This window comes from Podarcis tiliguerta (genome assembly GCF_965153285.1).
Source record: "Podarcis tiliguerta genome assembly, chromosome: 1".
Classification (NCBI taxonomy): Eukaryota; Metazoa; Chordata; class Lepidosauria; order Squamata; family Lacertidae; genus Podarcis; species Podarcis tiliguerta.
The window spans coordinates 98,304,420-98,331,717 of NC_139534.1; the positions used below are offsets into that span (position 1 = coordinate 98,304,420).

Below are 27,298 nucleotides of genomic sequence, written 5' to 3' on the forward strand. Positions count from 1 at the left end.
CTTACTTCAGAGAAAAGGGCTGGTGTGGAAGTACTCGAAGTTAAAGTTGCTTTAACTTATATTGTTCACATTCAACCCATTACTGTGTCTGACCACTGCCACATTTTAGGATTAGCTTGATAAGACACAGGAGCTAAATGTTTCTATTTATTTTTCCTTAAAAATTGCCAGGGCATTAGAGCGTACTAAAACTTTCCCCTTTGCCACTTCCAGCATGGAACGTCCAGAGCGTACTAAAACTTTCCCCTTTGCCACTTCCAGCATGGCATGGATACTGAAAAAAAAGGCACAATAAAGGTTAACCCAACACTATGCCCCAATTTTATTGGCAGTGGGGCAGGGGAGGATATCAAAGGGGGAACAAACTCTAAAAATAATTTAAAATGCTTAATTATATTTTAATAATTGTTTTTTCTATGTTTTCAGTGATTCTTGTTTTAATCTATATGCCACCTTAAGCAGGGGGAAAGGTAGGTTAATAATAATAATAATAATAATAATAATAATAATAATAATGTCAAAAGACTAACAGACTATGGCATAAGCTGTTGTAAACTGCAGTCCACTTCCAATGCATGACTCTGATGAAGTGGGCTGTAGTCCATGAAAGCCTCTGTCATAAAAAAAAAAAAAATTGTTAACCTTAAGGTATCAAGATTTTGTTTTTGCTACAGTAAACAAACACAACTACCTCTCTGAAAACTGTTCAAAATATCCAGAAATCTAATAATTGGTCTCCCATCTTTCTTATACTTTGTTCCTAGGATTGTATGCTCCTTGGGGCAGAACCAGGTTTCACAACCCAGCAAGCAAAACAAAACACATTTTAGGAAATAGTGTATGGGCAAATTCTTCATACAACAGACATGATTTTAGAAGGACATCCATATTCACTTTTTTCCTTAGCTTAAAAAAAACTCATTCTAGAAAAGAGCAATAAATACAAACGTGGGCATTCCACAGGCAGAGAATCAAATGGATTGAACTAATTATTAAAAGTGATCAAAATGCTGGATTTTGTTTTATTGCCACTAAAACGCACACACACAGCTGTCCTAATTTTTTCTGGCACCAGCATAACTGCAACTCATCAACCAGTACATCTAAATCTGAATATTAAACCTGCTTGCATACACTACTCTCAACCTTTAGTACGCCAAGATATGTGATGTCATAACACAGCAAAATTCTCAATTTCCGTGCCACTGGCTACCAATGCATCACAGACTTCTTCGCTAAAAGTTACATATGAATGGGCTTGAAAAGACAGGGCTGCTGTTTTCAGCAGCAGCTAAAATGAAGTTTTAGCCTTAAGGCTCCAAAAAGCTTGTCTTTTCCTAGAATCGTGTCTAACAATAATGGATATACATTAATTTATAATACGTTTATTTATAGTCACATAATATATCTTAGGTGAGCGTTCAGTATTCTGACAAGGTTTTAAAAGTAAATATGTGTTTTTATGGGAGCACCTTATTAGTAACTACAAATGCACCATGTATCAGTGTCAAACTAGTTGTAATGATGAATCAAATAACACAAGTTGTTAATATGCTCACAGCTTAAAGTGTTTTATTTCTTTATATTTAATCATCTTACCAGAGTGATTCCACCCTTTGTCCCTATTCCCCGTTTTCCAAAATAATCATTGTTATTTTGCAGAACTTCTATCCATGTTGACAAGACAGGTCCTGCAGAATACAGTAGGAAATATATTTATGGAAAACAGAAGCTTTATTCTTTCCACAAATAAAATCCAGAAATCAGACACACGAACACATCACACTTACTGTAAATTTAAACTATTAAAATGGGCTATCGTATAATCAGCTACACAAGTAGACTTTAAATGTACTGAATAGTGATGAAATCTAGTAGTGATGAAAGAATGCTAAAGATGTACTGGTGTCATAGAGATAGTGTCCAGTAAGTACACTGACAAACTAGGCTGCCATATTCAGATAGGTAGTCGTGTTGGTCTGACGCAGTCAAAATAAATAAAAAATTGTCCAGTAGCATCTTAGAGACCAACTAAGTTTGTTCTGGGTATAAGCTTTTGTGTGCATGCACACTTCTTCAGATGGGCTGCCATATGAAACTGACAGTTAACGTGCAAAATCAAGGAAAGCTAAATAAACAAAGTTTGTATTCTGCATGAAATAACTGAGTAGCATTTGATTTCAGTATTTTCAGAAAATAATTGTTTGCAATACCAAATAAGATATGAAGAGTTTTGCCCAAATGCAAAAGTCTAGCCAGTTTAAGGCAATTCATATTTACTTAACTGAAACAAACGTAAAACAAAACAAAAGTCTGAATCTTAAAGTAATAAGGTTCAATGTTTTCAAATCTCTTAAATAGTTATAGTTTAGAACAAAAAACTCAAAGTTACAAAGTTTGAAATCCCAATATTCTCAAATGGGAAAGTTAAATGGTATGTTTTAATCTCTTCTATGAAAAACATGGGTACTGAAACATTCATAACACCTCCATGTACCCAGCATGCAGTACATAACCTTTCAAAGCATGTTTCCAAAACAGAAGTGAACGTCTGTTGTATTCAAGTAATGAAGAAGCCTAAAACACCATGTAGATGTATAACAAAATTTTCCAGACTACGTACCTAAAAATTTATATCAAAACGCAACTAACACATCACATAGAACATAATACGAAATAAATGATGTTACCGAAAAAATATACAAATCTACATTTGATATTCAGCATTCATTCAATAGTGGAAGTTTTGATACATATTTCTAGATCCTATTGGTTTTAATAGGTCTTCAGTATAAGTATGGTTATACTGAAGAACCTAAGGCAGACTAAAAAATGCACATCTTATTTAAAATATTGTATTTCCTCCTTTCATCCACTTGCTTTTACAATGCAGTTAATATTGAATAAAAACCAATAGTCATTTTAAATCTTTAAAAAAAGCATTCAGTAAAAAGATCATGAGAATAGCTTCTCAATTTCCAGTATGTACTGCCTTTTATGCTATGACACTACAGCCTCTGAGGGTCAGATTAATTAAGATCAACAGCAGCTGCAGTGCAACGTGAGAAGCACACTGTCACAATTCCCACCAGTCTAGCCCAATTACCTGCAGCATTCCAGCACTGGACAACTGACAACCTTCAAGTCTCTACCAAGTCATTCCTTCCCACCGGACTAACAATAAACATTAAAAACAAACTAACCTCTTTTTGAGAAGGGCTGCAACACCAGCTGCACCTGCTGAAAACTGCAAAGATGAATCCCAGAAATGTTTGTTAGTCGGATTTCTACAGATGTTGTTGAACTTAACCAGAACCAAGTTCAAAGATGGAAATGAGGCAGCAATCAACCCCAAACTTCATAGCAATTTTAACTTTCAAAATCTGCAATCTGATTTAAAGAATTAGCATTTTCTTTTCTAATTTGCAAGATTGTTTTTAAACCAAAATAGTTATTTGTTTAAAACCTATATTGTTCGGAAAATTAATTTTCTGAATCATTTTCGGCAAAATCATTTTATCCTTCAAAACGAAGTGACAGGACTTTAAAAGAATTTTTAAAAATCAATTATTAAAATAAGTGAAAGAGCAAAGAGGTAAAGCGACAACTTCACACTTCTGTTAAACTGGAAGTTCACCAAAATTATGTTTGTATTAAGATATCTAAAATTACCTTTATTTCATTTCTAAAACAAATTCACTTCCATGATCAGGTATTAGGAACATCACTCCCATTCCAAATAGCATTTCATTTTTTAAATGCTGTCTGAAAGATATTTGTTCTGCAGATTATTTTACTAGTGCATTGAGCTTTTTACCTTCACGCCATCACCATAAAGCTAAGCAGCAGTTTAAAATGAAGCAATAAGGATTCTTTCTGAAATGGATGCGGCTTTCTTGGTTCCTCTATAAAACTCCACATGCCCTGCAATATTAACTATATAAAAACATGGCACACAGAAAAATAATTCTCTATTAATAATGTATCTAAGTAAAGTGAATTCCATAATTTTAAAAAAAAATTAACGAGTTCCTTCTTTAACATTGTTCTGTCATCCTCAAATAAATTTGGCCTATAAACCTTTCAAAAAACTAATCCACTGTGCATGCTGATAAGTAAAAGTTGCAAAACAGATAGGCAACTTGTAGATGTCTCCTGGCTATGCTCATCAATCTGATCCCAAAACTCTTTCTAGCGGAATTCCTTTCCACTGGTTGCATTAAGATTCACTCAGTGAGTGATTTGCTGGAATGTATGACCACCATATTTTAGTTTAGAAAGAAGTTTCCTCCAGGAACTCATCTGAATTGATCAGATGGAGGGGAGATGTGATTGTATACCATCCTGCCCTGCAGTAGGGTGCTAGATCAGGTGACTATTTTTCCTCTCCTAGCACCATTTTTAAGGCTGAAATCCTACAGACACTTAGCGAAAAGTACACATTCATAAACTGATAGATCAGTTTGTTAATATTGAAGATTGTACACTAAATGCCTATCATTTTTTTTATTATTTAAGGGACGGGGTGGGGTTAGAGAAACACCAATACAGGCATTTCAATTCAGAACAAATCCACTCTTTTTAAAGTTTTATTCAACAATCATAAGATCAATCACCAAATCAACAAGGGACAAAAACCACAAAAGTACTAAAAGTCCCCAACACCCAGAAAGCATATTTAATGGAAATGCTGCATTACTCCCCATATTAAAGAAAATATAACATTACACACAAAAAGCTACCTCCACGTCATACAGAATTCTCATCCATTTATAGCTTAATTCTGAACAATAAAAAATAAATAAATCAGAACCTAACTTGTTTTTTCTCATTAAAGCAGACTTTGCAAGATCAATGACAGCTGTACAACTGAGAATTATACCTTCAAATAGCTAGTATTCAATGCTTGGGCATTTAAGAGTTAAAAAACCCAAGAGAACTAAGCTTTGCAGATCTATCTCAGTGACCACAATTACCACAATGATCACATACTCAGCATTACTACTTTCTTCAGAAACAATCCTCCTGAGTAAAAAATGGTAGTAGCAATACAACCTGTAGCAGCATGTCTATATTTAAGCATCCTAAAATAAGGACACATTTTGTGGGGCAGGGTGGGAATGACATGTACCATGAAAGCTAAAACGTAATGGGACAGATGTGTCAGCCTTTTACATGAATGACATCCTTGCTGGAATACATCTCCAAGCATCTGGACAGCCACACTGCACACAGCTATTCACATTCATATCCTAATTTCAACCACACTTACACTGTAACCCTATATATGAAGTCAGAAATAAATCCCATTGAGTTCAATGGGACTTTTTCCAGGGTGAGTATAGGACTGCAGTCTCAATCATTTAATAGCTTTCATTTAACAAGGAGAGATTTAAAATTACAACTATTTTTTTTTTTTAGCGGAGAAGTGACTGCTGAACTTAAACAAAAAAACTATTTACCTCTACGCTCTCATTACCTTCTCAAAGTCCATAGCATTTTGTGAGAACACCCTTTGAAAGGTTGCCTGTGGGGTTATTATTTTGAAATTATGAACTTCAGGAAAATACTGGTGTACATTTGGTCATTTTTAAAAAAGGGGGGATAACATTTTCAAGGTCGTAACTCATAAAATTCCTGTTCAACATGTTTTACTGAACTTCTCCATAACTCTTCCTCAGATTTTATTAATATCAAGTCAAATACTAAAAGCAAGTGATATAGAATATCATTTCACAAAGTAACTGTGCATTTCCTCTTAAACTATTGAGTTCCTTTAAAATGTCATAAAATCAATGGGATTTTAAATAAGAAAATATTTTCAGTGTGTGTTACATACACCCAGATTTCATATGTCATAAGGAAAGAATTACCAGTCATACATGTATGTACAGCAGCTTTTTTATTTTAAAAAATGTGCATTGGACTATTCAAACACAGAACATACAATAAATCTATCTACCATACAGCAAACAAGAAAAAGTCAGCAGACTATTATCTGCAGTTGTCCTATTTTATCAAGTAGTATTACTGGAAATTCCAAAGCAGTATTACTGGACATTCCAAATCACAATTCTGCAGTATTATCTTTCCTTAAACATTCTTATTTTCTAGTTATTAGATTAAAAGTAGAGAAGCACAGACAGACAATGCTTACCTGTTTTTTAACAGTTTTGTGCCCAAATAAGGATATTCATTCTGAGCATTTGGCCAATTTTACTTATACTCTGGATGAAAAGTGTTTTGATAACCTGGATTAACTTGAAAATGCTTGCTAATATCCCAAACTAATCAAAGGGCAGCAGCACTGAGGGGTTTTCTTCAAAGTATGCCAATAGTATGATTCATGTAACTAGCTGCAATTAATTTTGTTACTTCTGGTCATATCAGATTAACTAAACTTACTCTGTGCTAAATACAAATTCACATGGAATATAGTTCACAAACGCAACTATCATTGATACGCACAAAAAGTTTTATAATCTAGCTGTTGCCATTGAACTTTATAACTGCCAGGCATCTATGGAACAATTAATACCTATAAGTATTACATTGATCAAAACTCTAATTGGATACAATATTTACAATGCTAATCGAAAATTCACACCTACACAAGATCAGTGTCTAGTCTAATTTAAGGATGATCAGAAGTTAGCATAGTTCAGATTAAGACTTCAGGATTTATAAATGGAAGAAACCCAAATTACAGTAGGTTGGAGAATCCATGAGCTCAAACGATGCGTCAGGCTCATGTTCAGTTCTAAACAGAAACATTAACTAGCACCATTAAAGAGTGACATGTATTAGCATGTTTATGTAGTTTATGGATGCCCATATTTATTTATTCACTAAAATTGATCAACACTGTGGTTTCAAATATAAACGAGGTCTCACAGGACCAAAATTGGTGATTAGTAAATAACAACAACAAGGGATTAGTTTACACCTGTTACAGTCAAACTGTACAAGCTCTCTCTCATGCTGGCATTTCTTCAGAGGGAACCTGTTTACGTCACAGGAACACTTAACACAAGGCTGTAAACCCCTCATCATGCCTTGTCTTTTTTTTTAACCTTCAGAGGAAATTTCTATTAAAATCTTTGCATCCGCCCAATTCAACACTTAATATTGATTTTAATTAGAATGGAAAGGACTCCTGTTAATGTATCAAACAAAAGATTCCAATCTTGCTTAATACTATATAGCTAAATCAAAGGTTATGATTTAGAATTTGCATTGATGATCAAACACAAATTCTTCTGCACTGTCATCTCACATTGGCTACTCTTATGAATATCACAAACACATCTGTAATTTATTCATCTATTGTCTCCAAACTCAATTTGCCATTATAGCTATAATCCAAAACTGTCACAATTTTATGTCCATATCGATTATGTCATCTATATACCGGCTTTCACTTTTTAAAAATATACAAGCTTTTTCATCAACATTTTAAATACTATTTCATGAAAAAGACACCATTCATAAAAAATAACGCATTGTTATATACTGCATCTTGAATGGAATTTTTCATATAAGTCTTTGAACACATACACTCTCTGCCTCTGTACCACAACTATCACAAGAGAATAACAACCTTTGTATCAAACAACAATGATCCACTTCGGAATTTAAGACAGTAGAAAATGAAACACTCTTGTTTTACTCATGACAGTCTTTCTAACTAGTTTACAAGAGTCAATCATATCTGTGAGCCAGTACCAAATATAAAGAATTTTTCTTTTCACTACAAGAAAAAAGAAAACAGGCCATCTCAATGGAAAGCCACCAGTGCTAGACATAAGAAAAATCAAATGACTATCAGAACACTTCCTTTATTGACAATGTTTCTTTTATCAATAATGCTTCATTACTGGTCTATATAAAGAAATGTTGCTTTTAATTTACATTAAATACCTCCACACCAGTTTAGAAATCTTTATCAACATTATGCATTCAAAAATGATAATAAAACACCATATATGAATTATACAGCCTTCAGTATGTATATTTTATAATTCAGTCTTATAGTACTTATGTGTACAATATTCTTAGAGTCTAAATTTCCAAATAAAATTATTTGTTTTCTTTCGCAATAGGTTTCCGTTATATATCACAATTGTGAAAAATACACAAAATCAAAGAAACATCTGAAGAGCAGCACTTGGAATTTATCTCATGTTAAGATGTATGAACAAAGCAATGAAGCAGAACCAAAGTACGTAATGGATTTAAGGTAAATGGCCTATTCTACAAGGAGAACCTGTGTTTTTACTTATGAGCTTAATTGCCATAATGTCTGAAAACTTCAGCAAAACCTGTAATGCCAGCTGTCAAACAGCCTGTTTTTTTAAAAAACATTTCTTGCAATAAGATGAACTGTGTAGAACACACATGGATAATAGCAATGATTCTTAGTTTTTCCACAATCAGGTTTAGACAGCGAGCTATCTTTTCTTTATTGCAAAATAACAAATACCAATATATTTACTTAGAATTGCTTGTGAAAATGCATTTTACTATTCAAGAATGCCAGTTATTGTAGTGGTATGCTAATACTATTTAATTCTACAGGTACGCTAATGTTGTTTAATTATACAGAATGTGGATACATTACCCTAGGGATTTAACAAATAATCTTCTAAAGCTTGCACCTACCTGGATAAAAGTCTTTGGATTTAGAGAGCTTGATGGTAGCTCCAGTCTCTTTCTGCAGCTGAACAATTGTCTGTCCTCCCTTCCCAATTATAGATCCAGCCGCATAACTAGGTATGAGGACCTTTAGAAAATATTGGCCGTCCTCTGAAAAAATTGAGATATTGAAGGTTAATTAGCTGCCTAAAATCTCATTCATCCTCAAACCTACAAAAATATGCCTTTCTATTATAGTATTAATGTACAGGTATTCTGCACAGATATGTAACCAGTTGCACTATCCTTCATATCCGCTGAGAAAAAATGAAGAATCTAATGAATTGTCCTTAATTTGGTGGTGCTATGAGAAGCAATGACCCAATTCAAGTTGTAATTCTGAATGCAAAATAGTTACTAAGGTATGATATAACTCTTCAGAAAGAAAGAAAATACCTTACACAAGAATTTTGTCAAGAACTACAACTTTCCCTAAAAATGCTGCAAACTGGAAAGAAAACATTAAAAGGGCATTTGTTCACCATTAGCACTGTACTCTCCACAACACACAGCTTTATCCACTAAATCCAAAATTTGAGATTTTATTCAAAGAGTTTTAGCTATTGACAAGAAAACTTGGCAATATAAGTGGATGCAACCATTTGCCTAAGTAATCCAGATGTATTTTAAATGCTTCTCAAGTGGCAATGATCTCTTAATCAAAGGACATTAATAATATTTCCCCCTTTAAAAAAACCTGGAGTCATGCATACACTTTAAAAGGTGACTGCTTATGTCATGCCCAATGTAATGCCCAAATCAGAGCAAAACGAAAGAAAGAAAAAAGCCAGAACTGGGGAATGAATCAAATATTTCTTTACAACTGAACAATTTGCTCCTCCATTGAATGACATCAATTCTATGGACCTTAAAGAAACTGCTCTGAAAGGATCTCATGTAAAAACAACACACACATTTAAGCCCTCTTTATTAAAACACAAATACACACCCCTATCTGCTTTTCACAGCTTAACCTAAAAATGCATCATTACAGAACTTTGCTTCTATAAAGGAGCAGGTTCAGAGCCATCCTACTTTTCTTTGAGAGTCCATGTCCCAGCTAGTACAGGTGCGCCCCCCACCCCACCCCGCAAAGACATTATACAAACAGTTAAATACACGAGCTATCTAGTTCTGCTGTTTGTTAATGTTGGATGAATAAATTCACCTCTGCCTCGGTGCATTGTTATGAAGACTCCAGTGCAAATGAATAGAGGAGATGCTGGTCCCGTTATAACTCATCTCATCCAGGAAGAGCAGGATGTTAACTAACAAGTCACCGCACCAAGACAGGCAACTCCCGCCCTCCCTCCGCAAACCTCTCTCTGACACACACACACGCGCGCACACATCCCATCACCGTGACCCAACCCCAGGAAGAACAAATCTTTGCAACATTTTCCACCGTAACAGAAAGTGGTGCCAGGAAATCGACAAGATTTTTGTTGTATTGGGTGGGTGGGAGGAAAAAAAAAATCTACCTGGCGACTCACGAGAGGGGGGGCTTAAGAGGGGATGGGGGGAGTGAAAGTGCTTCTTTTCATCCGCCATTTATTCATTTAGTTTCTCCCAATTGTTCAAAGGCGTGCGCTGGTTAGGGGGGCGGCGGGGTGGGTGAGAAAGAGAGAGAAAGAAGCAGGCGAAAGAAGCAGCCCTGGGCTTGGTACAGCCCGGTGGGTCGAGGCTGAACAGCCCTCCCCTCCACCCCACCGCGACCCCAAGTCAGGACGAATATGCGAAATTAAAATAAAACGGGGCTGCTAGATGCTCGGAAAGCGGCGCCATTTTGATGAATGATAACATTAGAGAAATAAGGAATGTTTGGGGAAAGGGAAAGGAGGGCGAGGTGAGGCGAGGAGGCAGGTAGGAAAGGGGAAGGTGGGTGGGGAATTTGGGAGGAGGAAGAGGAGGAGGGGAAGGAGGAGGAGGTGTTGGTGGTGGTGGAGGGGGGGCGAATACCCACCGCCCGTGTTGGTCCTTTTGGTGCTGCCGGCTTCGGGGGGAGCTTCAAGTGGTCTTTTCCGAGAGTCCGGCGGGTCCAGGTCTATGGGCACCCCAGTGTGGGTCCCGTTCTGCTGGATGGGAGCTGCCGCCATCATGTTTGCTGCCGCCGCGAGAAGGATAACTGGCTTCTCCCTTCGGGGTGGGGGGGGGAGCAGGGAGGGGGGAGGAGGAAGGAAGGGGGGGCTCGTCCCGCTTCTTTCGGGCTTCTTCTTGTCCTCCTTTTAAAAGCTCGAGCTAATCTGGCAAGTCCAACACCCCCTTTCCCCAAAAGGATGGGGGTTTTTTGGGGGGTGGGGGCTGGAGGAAGAGGAGGAGGAGGGTTTGTTTATCTGGCACCGGTGAAATGGGTGGGTGGGGAGGGGAGGAAAGGGGTGGAGGGGGGGGTGGGAAGCCAGGCAGGACGAGTGGCTGAAGGAGCAGCTGCAGTGCAGTGCCAGCAAGCAGAAGCTGAGGTAAAAGAGAGAAAGAGAGAGAAGGGGGGAAAAGGAAAAGAAAATTAAAAAAGGGAAAAGAGGGGAAGAAAGGGGGGTGGGGTGGGGTGGGAGGGGGGAGAAAGAGAAAACAAGGGGAGAGAAGAGAGGTAGGGGAGGAGGAGGAGGGGGGAGAAAGTGAGACGGAGGAGAGAGAGTGAGAGAGAGGGGGGAAGGAGGGAGAGAGAGAAAGGAGGGGGGACGGGAATGAGTGAGTGAAGCAGCGGAGGGAGGGAGGGAGCGAGGCTGACGAGGAGGAGCGAGCGAGGTGGCTGAGCGGGTAGGTGGCTGAGCGAGCGGGAGAGAGAGAAGAGGAGGAGGAGGGGGATAATTCAGGGAATTTGCCTCTGTTGCCCCTTCAGCCTCCACTCCCCGCCTTTTTCTTTCCTTTTCCCCTCCCCTCCTCTCCCCTGCCCCTAGTCGTGCGGCTGCTGCTGCAGCTGGTGTCGAGCGGCTGCCTGAGCTGAGGAGAGCTGCTGCTGGTGGTGGCTGTGGCGGTGCTGCTGCTGCTGCTTTCGCGCTCTCATTCTCTCCCCGTTTACGAGTCTTGTCTGTGGCGCGCTGCCGGGCTAGACTCTCTCTTCAGTCAGGAGTTGCTCTCGCTTGAGCCGCTTCTCTCGCTCCCTCCCTCCTGCGCGCGCACAGGCACTCGCGTGCGCGCGCGCTCGCACAAAAACTCAGGAGCTCGTGGCTTTCGGTTGTGTGGGAAACCGGCTCGCGCTCCTTTCCCCTTCCCTCAGCGACACCCCCATAACCCAAACAGGGTTTTTTTAAAAAGAGAGAGGGAGGGGGGAGGAGGACAAGAGGGGGCGTGAGGAAAAGGAGGGGGGCCGAGAGAGAAAGAGAGATGACAGTTAAATTATATATATATATCTATATCTATTAAGGCAGGCCTTAGACGGAAGGATGGGGGTTTGAGCCAATAGGAGCTCTGGAGTGCTGAGCTCGGATTGGAGGGTTGAACCAATCAGAAGAGACTTGTGGAACGGGGGGCCCCACGCTGCCCTTAACACCCCTTAACGCATAGAGAGTAATAGGTGTCTTTCTTCACTACCACAGGCGGAAAAGCGGCCCTGGGGCAAAAGCTGCTGGGAAAGGAACACCACACGCTACACACACAAGCAGAACTCGTGTCCATAAACAGGGCTGGCTCCAGGTTCGCGCCTGGAGACCTTGTCAACCGCAACCGCATCTTAAGCGAGCGGGCAAAGTTGGCAGGTCACGCGCTTTCTCTCCTGGGGCAGCGCGGTGGCGAGGGAGAGCAGGTGTGCGAGCGGGGAAAGGGCGGCCGGCTGCCCCTTGCCAGGAGCAGCTGCCTCAGTCAACCTCCCGCTGGCTCGCTTCTCCCGCCGCTGGGAGGCTGGGAATTGGGGAGTCCAGTCCTCCCCATGGCGCTGCCCAGAGGAGGGAGGGTGAGCAAGCACAGGGGCAAGTGGTGGTCTTCCCCCAAAAAAACACGCACCACATCAGCCGAGGCTTCTGGCTCGCCTTCTCACTCTGGAAATCTCCTAGTGGGACCCAACACCACCCAAAAAAGGCAGTAAACTGGCAGTATGCCAAGATCATTGGGTCAATATTACCCACACTGGCTGGCAGCATGACTTCGGGTCCCCACCCAGCCTGGAGATTCTTGCCTTCTTCATGCAGAACATGCACAGTGGATTGTCCCTTCGGCCAATTCTACCCATGCAGTGCCACTTCCTTGGATCAAGCACTCGCCTGCTTTAACAAGCAACTGCGCCTGGAGTGTGTGTGTGTCCAGGCAGGGGGACCTACAGGAAGCTGCCTTATATGCAGAGTGAGACCAGCGTTCCATCTACCCCAGTACCCTCTACATGAGCCGGCACTCCCCACGGGTTTGGTCAGAAACTTTTCCCAGCTCTACCTGGAGATGCCAGGGATTGAACCTGTGACCTTCTGCATACAAAGCAAATGCACTACCACCAAACAACCGCTCTTCCCTAAGGGGAGGAGGTGTTAGCGCTGCTACACTCTGCAGCTCAAATTGGGCCCAATGGGGCCACCCAGAGTGAGCAAGCGAGCAAGAAAGCAAGAGCAAATTATGCCGCTCTTGACGGCAGAAGCCACCACCTCTTTCCTTTCTCTGACTCATGAGGATGGATTCAGCTTGCTCAGCTCAGTCACCACTGCCCAACTCCCCAGGCTGCTGTTGCCCCTGCCTCCCTGCACATGTATCCACTTCCTCTGGGCACCTAGGTGTTTGGGTTTGGTCCCAGTCTTCTTTCCTGTGGTGTCCAAAGAAAGAGAGTAAGATGGCAGGTGCATCTGGCGTTCTTTCTCTGAACAGACCTGAGGGCCCAGACTAGAGATCAAGGGCAAGTAAGCAAGAAGAGGTCACAGCATATAGAGCTCTCTAGGCTCAGTTCTTCTGCCATAGCACCACCTAGAAAAATAAGTCAAGCAAGCAGAAGCAGGAGAAAGTTTCCTACCATGTTTCCTACTGTGTCTTTATCTGTGCTCTCCCTTTCAGTGGTAGAGCAAACTAAATCCTTGCACCCACATCTCTCAGAAGGAGAGGGTAGGTGAGCAGTTGGAGACAGCCGTAGCCATTCCTTGCTACCCCCACTTGCCCACTTTTGCAGGTCAGTGAGCGGCCCCTTCCCTGTGTCATCTGCATGTCATATAGCAAGGGGGCCCACCTACCCAAGAGCACATGGTTAGCGCATGTGAGTTTTCCTGAGGTGCCGGGGCCTCAGTAGCTGCTGGTTGCTGCTAGTTTTGTAAATAAACACATGCTTCTCCTGCTCCAGAAACAGCTACAGCTACTGGTTGCTTTACTGCTAATTTGCCACATTAACATTAAAATATTAATCAAGAGGAAGGAGAGCTTAAAAGCAGCCTCATAAAAAAGGGAAAACACTCTAATAATGACTGGAAGCACTAACCTAGTTTTCTTTGGTTGTGGGGCATGCAAAACATGAATTACACGGAGTAGCTTCAGATTCCTCAATCGCCTTTGACTATGTTGCTTCTTGAGGATTACAGATACAGTGGTACCTCGGGTTACAGACGCTTCAGGTTACAGACACTTCAGGTGACAGACTCTGCTAACCCAGAAATAGTACCTCAGGTTAAGAACTTTGCTTCAGGATGAGAACAGAAATCGCACAACAGCAGCAGCAGGAGGCCCCATTAGCTAAAGTGGTACCTCAGGTTAAGAACAGTTTCAGGTTAAGAATGGACCTCCAGAATGAATTAAGTTCTCAACCCTAGGTACCACTGTATTGTGTACTCTCCAGCAATTAAACCACAATAGCTGTCAGTTACATGTTGATAATCAGCACAGTAAATTAAAATCTCTTTGCTTATAAGCATGCACTTAAAAAGAGAATTAATCTACCTTTCTAGAACTATCAGTAATGTGAGTATATCAGTGTTTTTAAGGTCTCACTCACTGGTGGCCCACCAAATTGGCAATTGTGCCACTGCAAGCTGTATCTAAATATAAAGCAATGCCACACTAGTGCATTCCACAGTACATATAGCATTTCCATGTCTTCAAGTGGTTTTGTCTATTTTACTGAGTTGGAGAGCGCACTCATGCCATGCGTTGGCTACCAAGTATAACTAATCCAAGTTAAGCAGCCCCAAGTACACATGCTGTTAACCATTTTTCCTTCTCACAGTTAATATCCTCCATATATTTAGAAGCCACCTTTTAGAAGCCACCTAAACTTGTAGCCATCACAATGTTTGGTACCAATGAATTCCTTCAATCAATTATGTATTACATGGAGTTGCACTAGCACTCTTTGTTTGCCCTGAATAAACAGCTAGTTAATGTCATTGGATAACTCTGAGTTCTAGTGCTTTGAGAGAGAATAATTACCTTTTTCTGTTCACTACCTCCACAACATTCACAACTGAATAACTTTCTGTTATTTTCTTGCTTATTTGTTCCTTTTTCAAGCAGAAAAGCCTTGCTTTGCAGGAAAAATGCTTCTTCACTCATCATTTTTACTGTCTTCTCCCGATCGACATATCTTTTTCTTTTCTTTTTTGAGACAGAGCAAATGTTTGTACCAGATGTAGGTATAGCATAGATTTATATAATGTCATTATAATATTTGATGAATTATACATAGTTTCTTTCCTAGAAATTCCTGCCACAGAATTTGCATATTTACTGTTGCAGCACACCAACCTGCCATTTTCACTGAGTTTCTCACCATTATCCCATGGTCTCTTTTCTAGTAAGTTAAAACCATTTTAGAGCCCAACAGTATATATCAAAATCAGAATAAATTAATTTTTTAGCCATAAGCCATACAAAATTACAGATGAAGCTATGCAAATTAAAATAGAACTGGAAAAAGCTATGAATCGATTGTCTATCATACTGGTGAAAACAGAATAAAATCACATAGAAATCAATACAGTGGTACCTCTGGTTACGAACGCTTCTGGTTACGAACACTTCAGGTTACAAGCTCCACTAACCCAGAAGTAGCTGCTCCTGGTTGCGAACTTTGCCCCAGGATGCGAACGGAAATCGCATGCCAGAGGCACGTGTGCAGCAGGACACCCCATTAGCGAAAGCATGCCTCAGGATAAGAATGGTTTCAGCTTAAGAATGCACCTCCAGAACAAATTAAGTTTGTAACCAGAGGTACCACTGTAGTCCATCTTACAAACATTCTTATTAATTCATTCTTGTTATATTTAATGGCAGCCAGCACATATATAGCTACAATACAGATAACTTGCTGGAATTTAATCCAATTTCTGATGGTTTGTCCAGTTTACATAATAATTCGAAACAGGCTAAAGAAAGCTTAGCCCAATGTTTTAATTGATGGGCTATTTGAACAAATAGGTTCCCACCCACCCACAGCTATATTCTCACCAGTACATAATCTTAGTTTGTATCAGATAAGAAGTTAACACTCATCCAGTGCTGTAGAAAGAAATTGCTGCAGTCTTCATAAAGTGAAAGCTCTTCTTACAAACAACTTTGGAAGTTATATCAAGTAATTCTCCAGTGCACGCTTAAACATAAACAGCCTGTACCATGGTGCTATTTTTACTTCCACCAGTAGAGATAGATCTTGCTAGATAAACATGTCTGTTGTTCTCCTTTTAAACTCTGTTTATTTCTGCCAACAGTTCAAGTCCAGCAAAGCATGCCAGTGAGAGTTCATGCAAATGAATCTGAGTGATTTCCTAAATCCAAGTAGGCACCTCAGAGCAAGTAATCTATAAATGTTCCCTGAGACAAATTTTAGGGAGTCCATCGGTTGTCATGTTCATAATTTTAATCCAATAATTAAATAGAACCCTGCTATTCAGTTATATAGTTACTCAGTTTAGAAATATTATTTGGGGACTGTTTGGAACTTTAACGTCCCAGAATCATTTGTTCCATATCCAAATTTAACTATTTCACTGTTCTGACTGACTCCAGTTACTGTGTGAATAAGTAACACTATTCCTATTACAATTTCCTGGTGTTTGCCTTCCTCACTTCTTTTCAGTGAAGCACCTTAAGCCTCTGAAAAGGATCTTAAGGTTTGGGAGAAGATAACCTGGTTCCAATCTGTTAATTGTTGTTGTTATTGTCATTTATTAAGGGCTATCAACTTACCCTCATACATCATTAGTAAAAAGACAACCTCCATCTTGAGCAGGCACCCCAAACTTGGCCTTCCAGATGTTTTGGGACTACAACTCCCATCATCCCTAGCTAACAGGACCAGTAGTCAGGGATGATGGGAATTGTAGTCCCAAAACATCTGGAGGGCCGAGTTTGGGGGTGCCTGATCTTGAGGAACTTACAGTATAAGTGTTGTGTAGGGTGGGGGCAGCAGAGGGAGTTGAGGGGAGAAAGACAGATTAAAGGATAATGGGTGCACATTTGGAAAAGCAATTAAGCATAGTGTCAGTAGTTGATGAAGATTAAGGGGTTGCCTTAACAATATTCCAGGAAGAGGTGGGACTCGAGGAAAGCTTTTACCTGTGGCACCACATCATCACTCAGCGAGGGCATTCTGGAAAGAAGGATAGCAAGAGAGAATTGGTGGCATCCGAGCAGGAAACATTCAAGTGGCTTCTAAATGTTCTTTTTTTCCTTTTTCTTTTTTTTACAAAGCTCTTCCGCAGAAAAAAATATATTTTAGGTATGGGTATCTCTCCAGTGGGACGCGGGTGGCGCTGTGGGTAAAAGCCTCAGCCCCTAGGGCTTGACGATCGCATGGTCGGTGGTTCAAATCCCCGCGGCGGGGTGAGCTCCCGTCGCTCGGTCCCAGCGCCTGCCAACCTAGCAGTTCGAAAGCACTCTCGGGTGCAAGTAGATAAATAGGGACCGCTTACTAGCGGGAAGGTAAACGGCGTTTCCGTGTGCGGCTCTGGCTCGCCAGAGCAGCGATGTAACGCTGGCCACGTGACCCGGAAGTGTCTTCGGACAGCGCTGGCCCCCGGCCTCTTGAGTGAGATGGGCGCACAACCCTAGAGTCTGTCAAGACTGGCCCGTACGGGCAGGGGTACCTTTACTTTATCTCTCCAGTATCTTCTGTTGTGCAAAGAATTTTTATTCCTAGCCTTTCCCTATCTTTTTCAGTATCCCTTTTCAGTACCCCTCCCTGTATGCTCATGTTTCTGCTGTGGCTCCAACTGGTTTCCTTCTGTTTAAATAAGTTTGATGTTATATATATATCTTCAGCAATATGTTTATCATAAACGTTCTGGGCATGTAATATTACTGCAACATTTTATTTGCCACGTTTTGTGCTCAGGGAGTCTTCCCTTACAAAGTGAAGATCTCCCTAATGGGAAAATGCATGCACTGTCCAAGAAGAAAAAGAAAAATTAGAAACAGAAGAAGCTATGCTGGTTTCTGCTTCCTTTTTCAGTGCTGGTTCAGACAAACAAGCCTATGATTTCTTAACTCCCTTGCCCAGGGTGCCCCAGTTTCACTTGTCTGTCCACTTGCTTGTACATGGATCCTATGTGAGATTTTGCCTCAACTCCATTTCTTTTTGGGTAGCCCTTCTCCATTTTCGTGCCTCTGCCACCCGTTGTTTCTCATATCCTTCCCCGCTCCCACCCCATGTGTGACAGCTTATGTCAAACTAATTATTCACCTAACTCACAGATGTGGACTGTTGTGAACATTCTGTTGCTGACATCTGCCCTCAGCAGATAGAATCATAGAATCATTGTAGAGTTGGAAAGTACCCCAAGGGTCATGTAGCCACTGCCAAAACAAAAAACCATTTTGTTCTCTCTCTGTAGGCCATATGCAAAATCTTTTACTCTTCTTTTTAAACTGAATACCATCATTGCAAAAAAAGCTGAGGCACAAGTCCTCTCACCCCAGACATATTGCTCCATATTGCGACCACTTCCATTAAGACATATATCATTCCCTCTAACTGCAAACTCATGTTGTTGAGTGCCTATCAGTTTGAAAGTGAAATGGGGCCATCCAAAAATAATTTAGTAGCTTCAACGTACTCGTGATGCCCGAGGCATGCAGAAGTACATGAGTTTGTGACTTAAATGACAATGGTTTTTGTTTTTGTTTCTAAAACTGCCAACAGGAACCTGCAAGCTTACAGAATATTGATGGCAGTTGAACCAAGAGAAGGCCTGGGGCAGGGTCTAAAGAAATCAAGCAGTCTGTAGCCCCTTCATGAATTAATTGCACGAAAGGGCCTTTTGTGTGCAAAGGTGCAATGAGATCATACCAATGGCCCCATCCCACTCTAGAACAGGGAAGGGAAACCTGTGGCCCTCCAGATGTTGGAGTCAGGGCCAGTGCTATCATTAGGCCAATTAGGGAGCCACTTAGGGTGCAAACCTCAGAGGGGTGCAGGAGTGACCCCCAAGGGGCACAGTTTTATACAGATTACTTATTCTTGCAATTTAAAATAAATTTAGCAGTTTCAAGTTTTTTCTACAAGTTTTTGAAAATTGAAGTTAGCCATTTTTTTGTGGGGGCATTGCACGTGAAAGTAGTTAGCTTTGCCTATGATGCAGAATAACCTGGGACCTACACTGGTTGGAGTCAGTCTATCTCCTATAAGGCCCAGTCAACGTGGCCAGTGGTCAGTGGTGATGGGAGCTGTAGCTCCGCAAGAAATGGAAGACGAAAGCTTAGCTACATATACTCCAGACCTTCACACATCCCTTTCCAGATGTTTGTTTTGGGGATGGACGCATTGGAAGCCGCCCCATCTCTAGCCCTTATTTTATAACAAAATAATCTCTATCTGAACTTCAACCTACTTATCCTGTTCCAGTCTCAAGTCGGTCGTCAGTATTAAAGGTAACTTATTCCAAGCATGGAAATCTAGGACTCCGTACCCCAAATGGCTCCCCATTACTTTAGTTGGAAGGGGAACCCCATAGTTTTTCCTTTGTGTGTGAACATTGGGTCCCTCTGTGGAACTGAATAGGGGCTCACATGAGCAGGTGATCAGAGCAAATAGCAATACAGAGGAAACAATTTCAGGACTGCAGTCTTTTGAGAATAGATTTTTTTCTTCCAGTTCTGTGGAGTTCTGTGAAGTTAGCAAAGCAAAGGTTCATCATATTATATGGTATGAAATTTGCAGATAAACTTTTGTTCCTGTTCTTGGTTAAAGGCACTTAAAACCTCTGTTTGCTGTTTGATTTTCACTTATGCAAATCATGGCAGTTTGAAGGTCTATCTAACATAAAGCTTGGTCAGCAAAAAGTGAAATAGGATGAATCTACAGCAAACTAATCTCACCTCCTACAAACAGCTAGTCATTGTTTTTAGGAATGAAGTAGGCCAGCAAAAGGTCTCTTTGTAGTGCGGAAGACTCAAATAACATCAATCCACAACACAAATTAACTACAAGGACATTTATTGCCTAATGACAGCTTCTGTATCCAAAATTTTAAGGCTCAGGGATCAGATAATGGTTATTACGAGAAAGTTCCGAGGCCAATGATACCCTGCTTGCATCTGTTTTTTCTGTCTTCTCTGTTTGTAGACCTATTAAAGCAGGACTGATAAATATTTAGACTGCAATCTGGTATTCTCTTAGCTAGAGTGAGTGTCACTTACCTTAATGGGTGATATCCAACTCAGTCATACTCTGAGTAAACATATTGAAATCAATCAGTCTGTTCTGAGTGTGATTAATGTTGGATATTACCCAGTAAGACTTACTGTTCACTAGACAAGCAACCGTGACGTTATTGCAGAATTTATATTGTAGAAATTTAGTACAATTTCTATATCCATGCAAAGATTTGCTAATCAAAATATCTTATTGTATAGTCATAGACCCCCTCCCCCAAAAAACAGAGCATACAAGGAATGAAAACATGAGCATTAAAACATATTATTATTTAAAATACAGTGGTACCTCTGGTTACATATGCTACAGGTTACATACGCTTCAGAAATAGACTCTGCTAACCCAGAAATATTACCTCAGGTTAAGAACTTTGCTTCAGGATGAGAACAGAAATCATGCAGTGGCGGCGCAGTGGCAGCAGGAGGCCCCATTAGCTAAAGTGGTGCTTCAGGTTAAGAACAGTTTCAGGTTAAGGCCATGCTGTAAAAAAAAGAACAGTTTCAGGTTAAGAACAGACCTTCAGAACGAATTAAGTTCTTAACCCGAGGTACCACTGTACAATATCATGCTAAGAATAAAATACATGCATTTTTATAATATTTTATGATACAAAAGATAAAAATGTAATATACAAATTGCAATTAAAATGAGAGTATGAGACTTTTGAGCAGAGAAGAGGAACTTGGCCACTAAGTCTGCTATTAACAGGGACGCGGGTGGGTAAAACCTCAGCGCCTAGGGCTTGCCGATCGCATGGTCGGCGGTTCGAATCCCCGAGGCGGGGTAAGCTCCCGTCTTTTGGTCCCAGCTCCTGCCCACCTAGCAGTTCGAAAGCACCCCTAAGTGCAAGTAGATAAATAGGTACCGCTTTATAGTGGGAAGGTAAACGGCATTTCCGTGTGCTGCGCTGGTGCCGGCTCGCCAGAGCAGCTTCGTCACGCTGGCCACGTGACCCAGAAGTGTCTCTGGACAGCGCTGGCCCCCGGCCTCTTAAGTGAGATGGGTGCACAACCCTAGAGTCGGACATGACTGGCCCGTACGGGCAGGGGTACCTTTACCTTTATCAGCCAAAAAATATTCTAGGTATAATTCCAGTGTCATTCTAGGATGTTTCCTCATAAGGGGACCAAGTAATCTATTACACTCCTCTCTGAAAATTACATTCCAAGAAGAGATGACCCAAAGTTTTGACTATTTCATCTCCATAGGAACACAGATGACTCTTGTATGGGACACCTTGATAACACCCTTATTGTTGTTGGTATTTGTGGGGGGCTACCTAGGCTACTCCACCACAAGTGCCATAATCACCACTCCCACAGCCTTCCCAGCTGATTGGTCTGGTGCTGGAGGCTTCATTTACCACTGGGCCAGGACACTATCGAGAAGTGGCACCGACAAGTGAAAGGTATGTGAGCAGGGCTGTGATTAACTTGGGTGAGATGGGAATGAAATGGAAGGGGAAACAAGATGCTGGGGAGGTCAGACTGATAAGGAAAAGGACATGCAGTGGCCAAGTCTCCTAGAGACCATTGGGCAAGGGAAAGGAGGCTGGTTGCCCTAATTAAAGGACCGGCCAGTCATCCCTCCGCTCCACTAAATCCTTGACCAGAACCTGACCTCCCTCTGATGTGGCTGAATATACTTTGGAGTGAGGGCCTTAGTTCCCAGGAGAGCTTCTCAACTGGGTGAAGAAGTAATCCACCCTGAGCTCCTGGAGAAGGAGATAGAAGCAATGAGGCTAGGCTGGGAGCAACCTCAACCCCCAACCCATATCACCACCTGGGATTGCTCTAGATGGCTCAAATTCTTGTTCCTGAGTGGGGACCCTCATAGCCAGGTTCTAGAAATCCAACAAATGGTGATCCCCACCAGGAAAAAGTTGAATTGGAACCTGCAGAGAAGCCAAGCAGCATCATTCCCATTGGCACCAAGGACGCTTACTTACCTGTTGAGCTGCCAATGTTATATTGCTTAAATACCTACTAGTCTTGTTGATGTTGGAACCTCTTAGAAACATATCTTGCAGGACTAATGATCTATTCTTTATTGCACCTTGTTTGTGCATTGCCCTTTCCAGGATGCGGGTCACTATGGATGCTGAGTTCTTCAATATGTTCCTTCCCACAGACAGACAGAATCTCTTAGCAAACCAGAGCCAGTGGGGCCACCTTTCAAAGTAACAGTAGCCACAATCACCTAAGTGGACTTTGAATAAAGGAACTAGATTTTTATGAGTTTCAGTTTTCATCCTGAAATGCACATTTCCCACGCAGGAAAATATTTAAATGAAAGAGCTAAGCACATACAACTGGGGGTGAGGTGTCCAACTCAGGTGGTGGATGTTGTGGGTCTGTGGTGGCAACCTTCTAGGTTATTCTTCCTGGCTTCCCCTCTCTGGCTGTTCCCCTGAGCCACCCCAGAATTCTCATTGTCCTTAGCCAACATCCCAATGGCAGAAATGCTGGCTTGCTGCCAACCTGGCCTGCCAACCTTCCTCCTCCTCCTCCTCCTCCTCCTCCCAATGTATCGCAGACATCATCACTGAGACAGACCAAGACTGAAGAAGCAGGCAGAGCGTCAGTTGACCCAAATAAAGTGTTAAAACAGACATCTGCTCACTTGATGCACACTGGTGGGAGCCCAACTATGACATTGCAGGATTTGTACAGTTGGGCAGGGAGTAGGTACCAGGGTAGACTGGTGAGTAAGCAGTGGTGAGTGTTGGAGAACAAAGCTGTGTGCGTCATGTGACCTGCCCTGCATCCCGTAAGCTGGTCTGTGACTTCAGGTGTGGTGGGGGGACATTATCTCAACAGCAGTGTTTAAGTGGGACATCTTGATAATCTCAGAGACTTCATCCTCCTCATCTGGATTTGGGCCTCAAAGAGTTAGGGGAAGTGTGGGTGCATGGAGTTAAGTTGTAAGCAAGCACAATTTTTGACATAGACTGATCAGAAGGCTTGTCTCTTAAGGCATCAGCTTCAACTTTCCCCAGCTCTGTAGAGCTCAAGCCAAAAGGAGATAGCCTTAACTCTTAAACCAGCAAGGTTTTTTTATCACTGAATTCCCTGCAAGCCTTCTCACAATGAAGATCATGAACAAATTAATGGCTTAGTCACACCCATGACAAAGTATCTAGCTGTATTTCTTTAATTAAAAAAATAAAAAAGCAGATTAATTAGTACTGAATTTAATGTTTCTCTTTGCTGTCTTGGGGGCCCTATGTGGCTTGAAAGGTGTGATAGAAATTAATAAAGAGCAAATGTGATTTATTGAAAGAACACTGAGTGCCATAATTTCACTGGAAGATGCGTAGATTGTATCCAGTGGTCTTAAACAACAAACCACAGGTTGAAAGATAAGTTGAAGAGCAATAAGAAGTCATCATAAACATTGGAATTAAAATGGTATTTTCTTCAGGAAACAGCCTTTTGAAGTGCATGCTTATAAGGATAGAGATAATGAACACCAGGAAGGGAATCATGCTGTGTATTAGCATCACACTGCTTATAGATTCATCATAGCTCTTGACAAAGATATTCTAAGTGGACCTCCTGCCTCTGTGCCATGCTGACATTGCTTTGTATTGGCTGCTGTTAGATCCCTGTAATCCTGAGCCTTGGGATCTTGTTCAACATGTTTGCCCCACTTGGTAGGCATGTTTGTAAGTATTTAAAATGGAAATGAACCGCTAATCCTTCTGTGCGCTCGTAACAATGAACTGGGCAGAGCAATCCTATACTCGCATCATGTCGGGGTTGGAGACACGCCACAGCTACATCAGCAGAATGCCTGTTATATCCATTGTGTGCTCTACCCGGGCGAGAAGTGGGGGCAGGGAGTACACACAACTAGAAAATACACCCCCCAAAAAAGGACTTAAAAATGACACACAGCATCCTTGGAAAGACCTCCAGCTCCCACCCACCAGGGACTGTGCCAATGCCCATATGCTGCCCCCACACAGGTAACCAATGAACTCACAATGATGGCGGCATGCCCCCCAGCACACCCCTACTTCACCACATGCACAACATGTAAGACAAACACTGCAGCACACCCACGCTCCGAGCCCCAGTGGTACAGCTAGCAAATACCCCACTACAACAAATCCTCAGGCATTCCTGAAATTTGAATCTAGTGCTGTGCTGAAAAAAAATCCCCCATCTTTTTTTTGTACCATTCTCCAGCAATTAATGTGAAAAGTAAGTGCATTCAAAATTACTAAAAGCCAGAGTATGGTCTCAAGGATGGGCTGCAAGGTTGTGCTTACTACACTTCCAAGGAGTGCTTCCAATTGCCCTTTCTTTCATTCTACAAATTGCCCACAAATTGCCTGCCTGGGCGCCTTTGTTTCACAAAAACCCCAGGATGCTACCAGCTGGATTTCTGGGAAGGTGGGGAGGGCATCCTCTGCAAAGTTTTTATTTTTAAGGAAATTCGTTTGTCTTGCCTTTGACACCTGCTCTGCCATTAGATGCTAGTTGTGCTCCAAATGAGAACCTTAAGTTTACTCGGGTCAGATTTCTTCTTCAGATAAGATTTATTGAGTGCAATGTGTGCATTAGGTGAATGTTGACTAGATCACTTTTGTAGTAGACTTAAATGTGTGTGTGTGTTTCTTTTTATTGTTAGTGGTGTGGGCTGCTCTTTGTAATCTCTATGTATCTCAGCTCACTGTTTCATTATAAGGAGGCACTGCAACTCAAGCCCCTCAGTCAATCCCTGGTATCTCTAGTGAAGAATGAGGGAGTGGCTTGCAAAGTGGAACGGAGCTACAGCAAGAGTTTTACAGCAGTGGTGTTGCTGAGATTGACCAAGAGGCTGAGGGACGAGGAGGTGACACCAATGCCGCCACTAGGGACACCACAGCAGAGAGACTATTGTTGTGGCTCCACCCCACTGGAAAAGCTTGAAATGATCTGTAGCAGTCGGGACTATAAACTTGCAAAAGAGAAGAAAAAGTAGGCGCAGTGTCACAAACTCTTTCTCCCCTCCAAAGATATGGTACATTACTGCAGTTCTCTTAGGACCATCTTCCACATTAATCAGATGTAAGCGTCAGTTTTCCAGGGGCATTTTAGATATTTAGAGCCTGTACTGAACCTCCCAGGAGAGTCTGTGACATCTGTAAACAAAGATGCTCGGCATGATAGATTCAGTGACACTGTGCTACATTTTTGGTGCAAAACATTTATGAAAAATGACCCTTGCTCAAGTTATTCAATGGCATAGGGAGGGAAGGAAGGAAGGAAGGAATAACAACCCCTCAAAATGCACGGTCATGTAACCCACTCCACAGAGTCACGTTTTATTCAGTACACAACTTGTTTTAACAACAGATGGCATTTACTAGAGTAAGAGATTCCACATAAGCCAGATGTGATGGGATGAAGAGCTGCTTGTGTGTAAATTGCAATCCCTCAGAGTTTGAACAGCTTCTCAAACCTCTGCCTGTGACGGAGCCCCTCCAGCATGGCTGCGTCAGTCGCTAGCAGAATCCGAAAGTGGCTGCTTTCGGAAACGTTTCCAACATAAAAGCTCCTTAACGGAAACACGTCTTCTGGACTCTCTGCGTGACAGTTTCCGCCGAGGAACGGGTGTTCCTATAGGGGGCCCTGAGACTTCCCCACTGTTTTCACTGGAAGCATCTCTGAGCCATTCCTCCGACTCCCCTTCCCTTGACGTTCCTGTTCGCCCCCTACTGGTTCCCTCTTCAGGTGTCAAGTCTCTCTCTACCTCAGAGAGCCTTGGCACCTCCTGTCCTGCCGATGGCAGTTCCCTGACATCCACCTCCCCTCCAGGGCCCCCTTCACCCCCTCCCGTCTCCTCCCCTACGGGTTGTGAGGAGGTAAAACCCCGGAAAGAACCTTCCTCATCGTCTGAAGTTTCGAACACCTTTCTCCACTCGTTGTGGTTCCTAGTCTCTCGGTACTCCTCGTCATCTGAGTCCGTTCCTTCTTCCAACTCCGACTCCGCGAATCCTTCCAGTTCCTCTTCCTCGTCTGTGGTGCCGAAATACTCCCTTCTAAACCTTGCTACCGGCTGTGGTTTCCGCGGGAATCTTTGGTGGAACGTTTCTGTTAAAACCTCGTCATTGACCTCCTCTGCAGTCACCCAGGTGTTTTCTGACTCCGGTTCCCCTTCCCACGCCACTAAATACTCCACCTGATTGCCCTTCCACCTGGAATCGAGGATTTCCGCTACATGGTTACTGCTTTCCCTCTCCTCCAAGACCGGTCCCCTGGTGTGCTCCTCTTCACCTCCCCCCTTGTACGGTGACAGTAATGACCTGTGGAACACTGGATGCAATTTCATGTGGTTGGGTAACCGGAGTTTGAAAGCCACTGGGTTGACCTGCTGAATGACCTCAAAGGGTCCCAATCTCTTGGGTCTTAATTTCTTACAACCCCCTTTGAACGGCAACCCTTGGGTGGACAACCACACCTGATCCCCCACCCTTATGGTTTCACCTTCCCTCCTGCTCTTGTCTGCCTGCTTCTTATATTGAGCCTTGGCCCTTTCTAAGTTGAGCTGAAGCTGACGATGGATCGCTTCCATCTCTTCTACAAACTGTTCGGCCGCTGGGACGCTCCATCTCTCGCCCCCCTCCCCCGGGAATGCCCTGGGGTGACACCCGTAATTGGCCAAAAAGGGGCTCATCCCTGTGGACACATGCTCCGCATTGTTGTAGGCAAATTCTGCCAGCGCCAGCTTTTCGACCCAATCATTCCCTCTGTCATTGACATAGCACCTCAGATATTGTTGGAGGATGCCATTTGCTCTTTCCGCCTGCCCATTGGTTTCAGGATGCCGGGCCGTCGAAAAATTGACTTCCACGTGCAGCAAGCTCATGAGCTTCCTCCAGAACCTGGAAGTAAATTGTTTCCCGCGGTCCGAGACAACCCTCAAGGGGGCGCCATGCAGCCGGAAGACGTGTTCTACAAACAACTTCGCTGTTTCTTCCGCTGTGACTGCATGTGAACATGCTACAAAGTGGCACATCTTAGTTAACAGGTCCACTACTACCATGATGGCCGTCTTCCCTTTGGATTT

General features: G+C 42.2%; 1 protein-coding gene across 5 annotated transcripts in view; it reads right to left on the reverse strand.

The window, feature by feature from the left end:
- The window catches only part of NOVA1 (NOVA alternative splicing regulator 1), a 145,475-nt gene extending 133,264 nt beyond the window's left edge, over positions 1–12,211 (reverse strand). Inside the window, exons 1-2 of one of the 5 annotated variants that reach the window (XM_083452939.1) lie at positions 10,658–11,996; positions 8,662–8,805 (exon numbers count right to left, since the gene is read on the reverse strand). In XM_083452939.1, the coding sequence (XP_083309065.1) occupies positions 8,662–8,805; positions 10,658–10,793 (280 nt within the window). In that variant the 5' untranslated portion in view covers positions 10,794–11,996. Of the gene's footprint in view, positions 1–8,661; positions 8,806–9,862; positions 10,626–10,657 lie in introns of those variants that run through there. The other 4 variants (XM_083452935.1, XM_083452937.1, XM_083452936.1 and 1 more) reach the window with 4 other exon arrangements.
- Between the last annotated feature and the right edge of the window lie 15,087 nt (positions 12,212–27,298).